This window comes from Peromyscus maniculatus, chromosome 23, assembly GCF_049852395.1.
Source record: "Peromyscus maniculatus bairdii isolate BWxNUB_F1_BW_parent chromosome 23, HU_Pman_BW_mat_3.1, whole genome shotgun sequence".
Lineage (NCBI taxonomy): Eukaryota > Metazoa > Chordata > Mammalia > Rodentia > Cricetidae > Peromyscus > Peromyscus maniculatus.
Genome location: NC_134874.1, coordinates 3758407 through 3771394, shown reverse-complemented (window position 1 = coordinate 3771394; position 12988 = coordinate 3758407). Strand labels below are relative to the sequence as shown.

Below are 12988 nucleotides of genomic sequence, written 5' to 3'. Positions count from 1 at the left end.
GAGAGACCCAGGGGAAGAGGGGCTGGACCTGAGGACAGTCTTTGGAGGACCTGCCCACACCCCCTTGCCTCTCCTCTTCCCTCTACATGGGCTGCCTCCAGGGCGCCTGGGAAAACCTGGGATTGATTCCAATAATCAGCCTTATTCTACTCGAGTCTGGGAGCCACTGTGGGAAGACAGCAGAACCCAGCTTGGATGTCTCCTGCCCCCCCTGTGCTGGGGACCCCTGGGACCCACGGCCATGCTTCCTGTTGCTTTCCACAGTGAGATCCTGAGCTGTGAGCAGGTCAGCAGTCTCTGCAGCTCACAGGGTCACCGGGGCTTCCTCTCCTCTCCCCCAAACGCTTTCTGATTCCGTGGACATCTGCAGGGATGGGGACTTTTTAAATCCCCCTTTTTAAGACTCTATAACAGGGTGCAGGGTCTGACACACTGGCAATACATGCTTAGGGAGTATGTGTGAGCAAGTGATCGAAAGAACGTTCCTTTAGTTCCTCCTAAGTCTGAAAGGTAAAGATTTGACTAAAAATGGCCACAGGAAGGGCAGTGACCATTGAACCTGGGTCACCCAATTCGAGACTCTTGAACCTGGGTCACCCAGTCCTAGACCCCTGAACCTGGGTCACCCAATCCTAGACCCCTGAACCTGGGTCACCCAGTCCTAGACCCCTGAACCTGGGTCACCCAGTCCTAGACCCCTGAACCTGGGTCACCCAGTCCTAGATCCCTGAACCTGGGTCACCCAATCCTAGATCCCTGAACCTGGGTCACCCAGTCCTAGATCCCTGAACCTGGGTCACCCAATCCTAGACCCCTGAACCTGGGTCACCCAGTCCTAGACCCTGGAACACCTGTGACAGGTGCCTCAGCCCAGCTTCACCCCTGGCCATGGCCTGGAGCATCAGGGAGGAGTGGGGGATGGGTGCAGCAGATTCCTTGTGACCCCGAGACAAGAATCCAGGGCAGCTAGATGCCACATGGCTTCCCTCACTGGGAGTGGGTGGGTGGAGGTGGCCTCAGGGACATGGAGGGGACTTAGGTTCAAAGCAAGCCAGCACACTGGTTCAGGAGCAGGCCACCAGGGCTAGTCAAGCCTTGATGTAAGGTCACATCAGGGCACACCGGACCAAGGTTCAGATGCCTTCCAAGCCAAGACTGTGGCTTAGTCAGCACCTAGAGTCCGTCAGGACACAGAGTAAGGACCATTCAAGAGACATCAATGGCATCTGTTTTGGGGCAGGTCAGGAATTAGCCTGGGACATGGGTAGAGTGGTCAAATAGCTGTGAGCAGGGCTCAGTATGCATAGGACCAGCCTTGGGACTCAGTCAATGTGGAGATAGGATAAGGATTAGGGTTAGTCTAAGATTGGTCATGGATCAATATATGTCTATGAGCATATAAACTGTAACAGGATTTAGTTATAATCCAGGTTCAAGGGTCCAAGATTAGGTGACCCAGGTTCAGGGGTCTAGGACTGGGTGACCCAGGTTCAGGGGTCTAGGGTTGGGAGACCCAGGTTAAAGGGTCTAGGTTTAAGGTGACCCAGGTTTAAGGGTCTCAGTTTGGTTGACCAGGTTCAAGGGTCTAGGCTTAGATGACCCAGTTTAGGTTCAAGGGTCTAGGCTTGGGTGACCCAAGTGTCTCAGTTTGAGTGATCCAGGTTCAAGGGTCTAGGATTGGGTGTGTCTGTGACAGGTCAGAGTTGGTTTAAGACTGCGATCTGAGTTACCCCAGGCCCAGAAGAACTCTGTCACCCAGCGTGGCTTTCATGAGCAGCATTCCCTCTCCCAATGACTCTGCCACTGAAGTCCTGATTCTTGCTCCTATGTTGGCCCAGGACTTTGAGGGGGGTGAAGCCCTGCCTTTTCCCTGCCTGTCTCAGCTGCCCCTCCCCCTCAGTGCCAACAAGGCAACATGAAAAGTTCTTTCTCCCTCCGGCCGGGAAAGTCTCTAGTCACAGCCTTCCCCACAGAAGCTGCAGTCTGGTGTGTGAGAAGCCAGGGTAGAGGTTTGGAGATCCAACAGGCCAACCACAGGGCCCCTGGGTGTCAGAAAGACTCCCCTGTGTCTCTGTGTTGTCACTGGCTCCATACAGGGTCTCTGTCACTCACATACATAGAAGCGACACCTCCCATGGGACACCACACCCTCTTCCACATCTGTGCGCAAACCCAGAGAATCCTCAGCCCTCTCCTGGACATCACCCCCCTCCCCCTCCCCCCAAGAAAATGTCTCCTTTGTGAACTCACCATCTACAACAGGGCCACGTGGTAGAATTAGCAACAAAACTCTTTTTAATGACAGTGTCGACCTGAGGAATCTTGGAACAGAAAGTTCGTGACCAGAGGTGGCCACTAGCAAGGAACTGGCCCGAGTTCTGGACCCAGAGAGAACTGACCTCCAAACAGGAGGGGAGACCCGGCCATCTACTCCCCGCTGAAAGAAAACTATAAATTAGCCTGGGAGGAGGGGAAGAAACACCATACAAAATACATTCAGAGCCCCCTGGCTGAGCCCTGGGGTGGTCCAAACCCTTCAGACGAGGGCATCGGAGAAGGGAATCAGGGACAGTCTCTGGCCCTTCTTTTTGCGTGGCCAGTGTCCAAGGGGCAGAATGTCTTGGTCATATTCCTCTTAAAAAAATATATCTCTTTGCGTGACCCTTCTCCGGGGTTCCTTGGCTCGGTGGGAACCAGTGTTCATTTGCCCCCCCCCCAAGGCTTCGGGGGTGGGGGGTGGGGGGGTGGAGGCTGCTCCAGACAGAAGAGCAAGGGGGCTGTGACTATGGCTTTTGTGTCTATGCAGTGGGAATGGTGAAAGTGTGGGCTGGAGGGGAAGCCACGGGGATCCGAGGTGGGGAGACGGGATCCTGGATGCATGCTTTGGAAAACATGATCAGTGACTCAAGTCAGAAATCCTTTGGTTTGGTGTCTCGGCATCGAGAGAGCAGTGGCGCAGTGGGAATGGACAGCCATTCATTACCCCGTTTCTAAGGAGTCCCCGCGGGGCGGGGGGGGGGGAGGACTGGCCCTGTTGGGCTGTAAGCGAGGGAAGGGAGGCTGATGTCTTGTGGGTAGGGGGACTGTTTTGAGTGTGGCTCCCTCTGAGCTGGAGCAGTCTGTTCCCTCCCCTGGGTAGTAAAGGACTCCCTGGTTAAGGGTTCAGGAGGGCAGTGTAAGATAGACATGTTGGACCCCACCCTGAAAAGATGGGTCGTTGGGAGCTCTGTATGTGGTACATGACCAACCTTTGGGTTGATGTTTGGTACCTAAGGGACTTTGGAAGAAGGGTCAAAACCCCCAAAGTCACCCCGCCCTCCAAGACACAGCGTGGGCAGAAAGGACAGAGTTCCAGCCCTCGAAGTGGAACAGCACCCAGCTTGGATCTCATATGTGATTTAGCCTGGGGGACAGCTCCCACGGTGGTGCCGGGCCACCAGTTCCCCCACAACAGAAGCCAGAGATCTAAGGCCATGGAGACAGGTCCCAGACATCTGCCTGTCACATACAGATGGCCTGAGAGAGATCATAAAGCCAGTGCTCGCTCAGGGGAAGAGACAGGGGCCCACACAGTCAGCTGCAGGGTCACTGCTTATAACTTTTCATCAGCTGTCATCTCCAGAACCTCCCAACCACTGCCGTCTCCATGATAATCATCTCCTTCCCCCCCACCCCAACAGCAGGGACAGGGACTCCCCAAACAGGCAGCCAGGGGAAGGTGCCTGGATGTCTCCTCCCCAGGCCTCGGAGGGGGTCTCTCTGAAGGCAGGCAGAAGCCTGGGGTTGTCATCATGGCAGAGGGAAGCCAGCTCTTGGAGCCAAGTGGGGAGCTGGGACCCTCCCTGGCCACCCATCATCTTGGGCTGTAGGCATCGGGCACCCCGGTGAGGTTGCGACTGCGCAGGGCTGTGTCCACCATCCTGATGTAGGCAGCGATGGTCCTGCGCATCTCGGCGGTGTAAGGGTCGTACTCCAGCTTGCGCAGCCCCGAGCGCTTGAAGTTGCCATCCTTCTGGCTCTCCACGCACAGCAGCCGGTCTTCCCTGACCGCCACGCCCAGCAGGCTGACCATTCGGCCCAGCTGCGCAAAGAGGTCCTGCTTCAGATCCTCGAAGTGCACCACCAGTACCGTCTTGCCGAACTTGAGCCAGTCCAGCGTGTGTGTGGCCCACCACGGGGCATAGTTCCTGACGAACTCGGGCCACTCTGCGGAGAGAGCAGGGTATCAGGGACGCCACCAGATGGGCAGATGACACACCTTCCAGACCTCTGAACCCACTTGTGCCCTCTGGGGTAACACCCACTTGACTGGTGCCTGGTTCATTCCAGGCACGGCCCTATACACGAATAGACTACCGCATATAAATATATATACTACCAAAATGTGGAGGTAAGGAAGTAATAAGAGATGCAGGGTTACGCAGGAAGGGCTGGGGAGTAGGCGCTTGCTCGCCTAGGATGCTGGGAGCCCCAGCTTTGATCTCGGGAAGCAGAATTCTTGGAAAGAAGCTGTCCATGCAGACACTGATTGATTAGCACTGCAGTACCATGGAGAGGTTGCGATGTTGCAGGTCCAGGTACCAATTACCTTACCCTGGGCTAGTTCTAGCCCCCTGGAACCGCCATTCCTTGCCCGCCTGTGTCAGAACTAACACCCCCACCCCGACTAGTAGATAGAAATCCTTTGGAATCTGTTAGCAGATGGCTGGCTTCCACCAACCCCAAAGCTAAGGATGCCATCAGATAGCTTCTCGGGCCTACAGGAAAGCTTTCCCTCATCTTGCTGTACCCACCTCTCTGATGTACCAATCAACATATTTTACACTTGTCTTGGTGTATGACTTTCTTTGTCCTGTAAAACCACAAATGTTCATGAAACGGCTTCCACGTCGGAACATGGAATTTGGGGTAACCTAAATCTGTGTTTCTGGGCCACAGTAACTCAAAATGCTCCAGAATAAACTACCTCATATTTCCTTTAAGATGAGAGATGTGTTTTTTTGTGTCAACAGATATGGTGACATGTGGGATTCCAAAAATGGTCCACTTTTCACCAGAGGAATCGCTTGAACGGAAGCCAGGACCCTGCATGGTCATCTGGTGTTATTTCCTCATGGGGACTGTTGGTGAGTTCTTTCCGGGGCTCCAACCCTCCCTTGGTTTTGTGGACTGTCTATTCTGAGCTGGCTAGCAGATCCTATTGTGATAGGAATCTCTCTTCGTCTGCTTTCAAAGTATCTGTTTTAAGGTTGTCAGTTTGAAAGCATTTTGTTCTAACATTTGGTTTGGTTTGCTTGCTTGCATTCTGAACTCTAAAGGCAGTTTAGGTTCTATTTAGCTTGTTTTCAGTATTTTGTTTGCTTCTGGGACTTTTGAAGGCATTTTGGTTTCTTATTTTGCCCGGGTTTTCCTGGTCTTTGAAATGTGTTGATTTATTAGCACTTGACCTTTGTTTCCTGACACTTGACCTTTGTTTCCTGACATTTGACCTTTGTTTCTGCCCCGCCCCTCAGAGGCTTAAGTCTGCTTTTTTCCTGCTGTGTCTCCTGCGACCTTGTCAACCCTTTAGCTCAGGAACGTTAGGATCATCTGATGATAAAGACACTGAGGACGAGAGGTACTTGTTCGCCCCCACCCCACCCCACCCCAGAGTGTGGCGGTGTCATGGGGAACGCCCCACTCTGTGCAATGGCCACTCTGGGGTCAGGAGACACTTCACTGGCTCTTCGGGGAAGACGCTTACGAGGGTTCGTTCGCCCTGGGTCTTGAGCTCTCTCGTGTTTGTGTACACGTGTAAGATAACCAAAGACCCAGTAGGAGAAGATGGTTTCTGGGCAAAAGCCGAGAAAGTCGATGCCAAAAGCAGCGCACAAAACTGACCCAAACCACATATTCCCCAATGAGCACAGACGCGGTGATTTTTCAGGAGAACAGAAAAAAGAAAGAGAAAAAATATATATAAACACGGCCACGAGGTTTCCAAAAAGGAGGAGGATCTGCCTGGAGGTAAGGGCCATCTGGCATTCTAGCAGGTTCTGGGAGTGATAATTGCTGACTAGCTTGGAAGTGTTTGGAAGAAACACACCAAAGATAACCCAAACAGTCACCGCCTCCAAAGTAGTGGGCCATAAAAGCAAAGTCCCAGGCAAGATAAAAAAAAAAAAAAAAAATCACAAATAGGCAACCGGCTTTCACTAAGATGTAAAATGATCTCCAAAAACTGATCAAATTGGTAATTCATAGTAAAGAGCTCTTAAAGCCATACAAGTTAAATTAGATGCTAAAATGAAAAATTAATAATAAAAAAAACTTTTGGGGAGGTTTATGTCAAAGGCAAATGCTAAGATAGCCCCCCCCTGCCCCCATCCCCTGCCTCTCCTCTCTCTTTGGCTGCTTCTTTGTGTCCTCCTTTCTTACTATTTCTTTAAACAGCTTCTTTCCCTGTAATTCTAACATTAAAGTGTCTTAACCAGCCCTAAAATTCCTTTCAGCATTAAAGCCCCAAATCTCAGCTTGGCCTGAACTTAGGGGAACTCCTCAGGCTATTAAAGATAACCAAGTGAGTCTGTGTCCCCTCTCCAGCATCCTGGGGACTTGTGCCGAGACCCATTTTCAAGCATCTTGTGGAGTTTCCCTATCCGCTGTCCTGCCCTGCAGATCCTCCTAACACGGGATTCTGTATTCCTTTTATTTAACAAGAAACTCTCTAGATGTCTGAGTGCCAATGACACCAGCCATAGGCATTTTCCAGACCCATTCAGCTCTGCTTCTGGGTCCTATGTAGTAACACATGGCTCATCTGGGGAACGTCATCATAAAAAGTGATCCCCCGAGTAACCAGTCTGGCAGAAATGAAGATATTCTCCAGAGTGTCTCAGCCAGACTATCAGACTGTTGAAGGAATGGACCCTCAGGATAGAGGGGTTCCCCCAGGAATCTCATGCTGGAAGAGGGAAGGGCGCCAGCAGGATGGGGACCCTGTCTCCCTGAAAGAGACTTCAAACAGTTGTAGCAACTTGTCTGCCACCTTAGAGGACAAGACTGAAGCCCAGATGATGATGAGTCCTGAGGACCGATCAGTCCTGCATATCCCCGGTCTTTATACCTTGATCTCACCTCAGGTCCCTAAAGACAAACTTGAGGGGTTTGCTGTACCTCATCGTCCCCCTGCCCAGCGTGACCACATTGACTAAATCTCCTTGTTGTGCATTCTGCTTTTCAATGGGCTCTTTTGACGGTCCTAAATCTTTCTCTGGGACAACAAAAACATGAGTTTTCAGATTAAGAAAAATTTAAATCTGCTTTTAAGTACAAGATACAATTCTGATGAAGATGTCATCTCCTTATCCTGTTCTGGTTTACAGCACAGTCCCTATCACTTGAGGGAATAAAGTAACTATGCTATGATTGCTTCTGCTTTAGCATATGTTTTTCCTAGTGACAACGGCCACCCCTGACACACAGAACTCTATCCCATGGATTAACAGGCCAGCTCACATCTGTCCTTTAGCTAGGTCTTGTTTATATGGGAGTGTTTATATGCATACCAACATTTCAAGGATATGTTTGAGCACCAGTTCCCCTTTAAAAACAAATGAATGGACAAGTAGGGTTTCAAGAGCCGGGTCTCGGCACGGCCAATGTAAGAGAAAACCCTAAGTGTCTACTTTTTTGAACTGTCTTTTTAAGAACTTACTGTTAGGTTTGCATAGACATCTCAGAGCTTACTGATCATCTTAACGTGTTACACCATAGTTAAGAATTCAACAGAATTATTCAACTCTGTTTCTAATTAAAAAGAATAATAAAGTCATGAATGTGAAAGCTTACCCCCATCCCACGCTTTATGCCTCATACTTTTGGTGTCTGGTAAAGACTAACAAAAGGAAATGCTTTTTCCAACAATGACAACGAAAACCACACATGCATAAAAGCAAAACTCTTCAAGGTATCAGATCTCGTGGCTTAACTCTTTAGCAAATACTTAATTTAAATTTGGTTAAGTAAACAAAAACCATTAATGTACTTTACCTGTATTTATAATGTTTGGATATCTAAGATACCATATTTTCTGTTCTATACTATACCCTCCTGAACTTTCTTTTAAAATTACCTCAAACAAACAAAAAATATTTTCTAAATTTTGTAATAACAATAAAAATAAGATGTATGTTGCAAAAGGATTGTTTAAAATGGATATGGTTATAATGAGGTTAAAAATAATGCTGAAGTTATAAAACTTAAGGTCAATTCAGTACTGTGAGATAAAATTAATGATTAATTCTCTACCATACTTTCTTAAGTACTGATTTGTTCTTAGTAATGTTTAAAAAAAATCGCTTGAAACAGCAATAAAATTCTTTGTTTATTTTTTGACTTAAATGTGCATTTAAAACCTGTGACTAAATGTGTTTTTCCATTGAACAAAGCCTTTGTTTTTTGAATAGTCATTGCTTTAATCATTAAAAAAAAAAATCTGTTTAGAGACATGCCTCTTTAGAATATTCCTACTAAATTCAATAATGATTGTAAAATTTTTAAAAGGACAAATATTTAAATCTGTTGATATAGGGCTGGAGAGATGGCTCAGAGGTTAAGAGCACTGGCTGTTCTTCCAGAGGTCCTGAGTTCAATTCCCAGCAACCACATGGTGGCTCACAGCCATCTGTAATTAGATATGGTGCCCTCTTCTGGCCTGCAGTCATACATGCTGTATACATAATAAATAAATAAATCTTTAAAAAAATAAATCTGTTGATATAATTTGGCCCGTTAATTAGTGAGTAACACATAGTGTTATAAATAGCTTTTAAGTAGGATAACTAAATTCGAAGCTAGTCACAGGGTACTCAAAAGGGTAAAGACAACCAGATGCTTCCATCAACTGAAAAGAAAGAAGACAGCATGGCCAAGACTCCATTCTGATGAAAAGAGCAGGCTATGTCCAGGTACTTCCAACTCCCTCCTAGACACTATACTCTGCAAATTATATAAAATTTATATAGAAGAGATTTTTTTTTTTTTGAGACATGGTTTCTCTGTGTAGCCCTGGCTCTCCTGGAACTTGCTTTGTAGACCAGGCTGGCCTGGAACTCACAGCGATCCACTTGCCTCTGCCTCCCAAGTGCTGGGGTTAAAGGTGTGCGCCACCATGCCTGGCTTTATAGAATATATTCGTATTACATATAATTTATGTAACTATATTCACACCATAGGTCTATCATTTCCATTGATAGGATCATTATCAAGGTGTATGGCCGGGTTGAAACCGCGTTTTCACCGTGGTGATGTAGGCAGGGTTCTATTCAGTCCTCACAGCCCAGCATCATTGTGGCCATCATTTAGCAGAAGAGGAAACTGAGGCAGAGAGTGGGTGAGTGACTGTTCACGGTCACTCAGGGAGACCTGGCTGCACGGGGCGGGCCTTTTGCTTATCCCCCATCAGCAATAACAGCATCTTACGGGGAATGGTGGGCTGTGCTCCGAGTGTGGCCAGAGCACCGGGGATTGTTGGCGTACTGGCCCGAGCCCTGATGTTGTTCAATAAGCGTGGCTATCACCATCCCTTCTGAGAAGTCATTTCGCTGGCTCCCGGGGCCTCCTTTGGGCTCCGCAGGCACAGTGCTCCCTCCTGACCACACAGTGAGTCATGACTGTGTGGTCACCCTGATTACGCGCCTGTCTCCACTGCCGGCTGAGCCCGTGGGGGTCTTTTGAACAGGATTGTTAGTCTTGTTCATGTGGTCTCTCTACTCTTCACTGAAATGGTCACAAATGGTCTCTTTGGGGGGGGGGGTAGGGGCTCATCAGCCATCTTGCCATGTGACAGAAAGTCACCCGACTGGGAGGGTGCCTTTGGGGTTGCCTGACTTGAGAACACTCCTTGGGTTAGCTGTACAGCAAGCAAGTCTCAAGGAGAGCTGCTGAGGCTCAGGCTCAGGTGGGAGGGGAGCCGGGAGACGGCCCAAGGTAGGCACTGGAATGCTGGGAACAGCATCAGCCCCAACTCAGCTAGAGAACCCCAAAGGCTCAATGGTTGATGAGGCAGCCCCCCCAGTCCAGAGTGGGCCATGCATGACAGACCGGTGAGTCCCTCAAGCTAGGTTGCGGACCTGAAACTCCTCCTACCTCCTAATCCCTCACTGGATGACAGAGCCTTTCTGTCTCACTTAGCCTTCCTAGACACCCTGAAAGGAAACGACTGTTGGGCACTGGGGCCAGGAAGGAAACTGAGGCTAAGACAGTGAATGGAGCCACTTCTTCAAGGTCACACAGCAGGGAAGCACCATCCAATCCAGCCTGCCTCACTCTGGCCCAGATCCTCTGGAGACACCAGCAGCCGCATCCCTACTTCCTCCCACAGCCTGGTACCCAGCAGGAGCTGGGGGGAACTGCCACTGAACTAAATTGAAATCCCAACTGCTAAATTGCGCCGTGATAAAAGGCTGCTTTTCTTGACAGAACCCATGGAAGCCATCCTGAGATGCCTCTCACCCAGTCCCCTCCTGGAACCCCACGGCTACTTGAGAAATATTTATGCTGGCGACAGGTTATTTTTTTATTCTTAAAATAGATTATTCACAAGGCAGCTGACTAATTGGGCCCGTACTGGTATAATGGGCTGGGGCCAGATGTATCTGGATGATTAGGAAACTTTAAGCACACACAGGGGCTCCTTCCCTTTGTCAGCCTGTCCCCACGTCTGAGTCCCCTCTCAGCATCCTTGGTGACTCAGGACAGCTGTGATGGTCCCAGGAGAAACCCGGGTGAGGCTGGCCCTTGTCATCCAGCGTGCCACAGGCCTGGACTTCAGGTGTGGCCATGTGTGACCATCCTGAAGACACTCGCCTGGTGTGTCTTCCGATCCCATCGCCTGCACCTCCTATTCTGGGGAGGCTGCTTCTCTACTTGCTGTGTCCTTGACTTCTGGATGCTGCCTGAGACACAGGAGCTGTCCACAGATGACTTCCCAGCCAGGGGCCGGGGCTGGAGACCCTGTTCTTCTCCACCCGCACTGGATGACCTTGGAGGTGCTCTTTGCTCGCGCCTTGAGGTTCACTCTACTGACTTGAGGGCAGGCATCCCTGACCTCTTAGGATAATAAGCTTTGCAAAGATCCTGATGAGGTTCCAGGTGCAGAAGAGTAAACGCTGCTTATGACAATCCTTGCTGATGCTGGCCTCCAGCTTTTCCCGAGACACCCCCTGTGCCCCAGCCCGCTGGCCCGAGTCTCCCTGCCAAAGCTTAGCCGCACCCTGAGCTGTTCTGAGCTCTTCCGTATCAGACGTTTGTCCACACACTCCAGCCCTTCACCTCTCGAAGCTCCTAAATGACTTCATCGCAAAGAACAGTAGAAATGGTAACAAAAGCCCTCCTCTGCTAGCTCAGGGCTCCTGGTAATGGATCAGCACCCACAAATCTGGAAATAAAGCACCCCCCCCCCCCAGGGAGCCAAGGCCACACAGGCAGGCGTGCCTGGCTGCACACAGCATGGAGGTGTCCGCTTCATCTTCTTGTCGGCAGGAGGAACCAGGCCCTGATTAATGGTTTCTCCGTGCCAGTTCCCCATGGAATCATTAAACACAGGATCGGTTTCATTAAACAGATCCAGGACAATTCACCTTGTGTAATCATATCACATAAAATTTTGCCTTGGTTCTGCTCCAGAGGGGTTGTAAAATTAATGTGATGGAACCAAAGTTGGGGGGTGGGGAGGCTTATCTCCGTCTAATCAGGAGGGAGCAGATCTGTGGGGAGCTATGGGGAGTGGCTATGGGGCCTCTCCTTCGAGGTGACTCTCCCGCTGTTCATCAAAGGGTGTCCTGACGCAGTCCTCAAAACTTGTGAGAGCCCCCCCCCCCCTGAGAACTCTGGTTGGACATGGACTCTGAAATATCCCAGGAGACACCGGTGCCGCTGGTCCCCAGCCACACCTGAGCAGTAAGGGTTTAAGGCAATTAAAGTAAGTTGAGGGGTGCATCAGGAAGGTCCCCAAAGGCTGGTGAAAATGCGGTGTTTCTAGTCGGGCAGGTCTGGGGTGGAGCCTGGTCACTGGCATGGCTAATGAGCCCCCCAGTGGTCCTGTTGCCTAGGGTATCAAAGAAGAGGACTGGGTCGGGGGAGTAGGGTGGAGGAGAGTCGGGGCTCTGTTCCCTGGAGAGAGTTCTCTGCCAAAGCTTCGACCTGAGAGGAGCTGATGGAGCTAATCTGGCCCCAGTATGAGATGAGTCTGAACCAATCCTGGGTTCATATGCCCTGACTCAGTGTTGACCTAAAGGACCCAGGTGTCTTAAATAAGGAAACAGAGCAGATGAGGTGGTGTGTGTGTGTGTGTGTGTGTGTGTGTGTGTGAATGTCTCTGAATGTGGAGGCTGGCGATCAATCAATACCGATGCCTGGGTTGGAATCCCAGCTCAGCAGCACCCAGGGTGCTAACTAAGCTCCGTTTACCCTGCCCCAGCAATCACGCTCTCCCTAGTTCCTGGAGGGCTTGACGACAGCCACACTCCCCGACACCCCACTTCTCTCAGACCCCAGGAGGCCTGGGACGAGGAGAGCTTGGCCACTGGGTTTCCCAGTGACCTTAGTGGTCTCTACCTCTCTGGGCCCCAGTTTTCCTCATTAGTAAAGAGAGAACCAGGGTTCTCAGCCAGAAGCTGGGCCCATGGTCCAGCCACGGCCTGCTCCCTGGCGCAGGCCTCTCCCCTAGCTGGGGAGGAGCTGTCAAATCCCACTTTGCCTCGGGCCCTGCTTGCTGCCCAGCGGAGCGACACTAGCAGATCATCAAGCCCTCTGTGTGGGTCGGAGCTGTTGGGTGAGTTCACTGGCAATGGTCCCACAGCTGTAGGGTTTCACCACCACGCAGGGGCTGGACACGGGCCATGTGGTACCCAGGAGAGGACCCACAACTCGTGGCCACCCATGCCATCTGGATTTCACCAGCAGTGTCCCCGTTAGCATAGTGAGAACCACAGCTGCTGAGTAGAGA

At 50.4% G+C, this 12988-nt stretch overlaps 1 protein-coding gene across 1 annotated transcript in view; it reads right to left on the bottom strand.

Moving 5' to 3' along the window:
* Nucleotides 1–2272: 2272 nt before the first annotated feature.
* Nucleotides 2273–12988, bottom strand: part of Wscd2 (WSC domain containing 2) — a 92346-nt gene continuing 81630 nt past the window's right edge. The window contains exon 9 of the mRNA XM_076561260.1: nucleotides 2273–4206. Within this exon, the coding sequence (XP_076417375.1) occupies nucleotides 3854–4206 (353 nt within the window). The 3' untranslated portion in view covers nucleotides 2273–3853. The remainder of the gene's footprint in view (nucleotides 4207–12988) is intronic.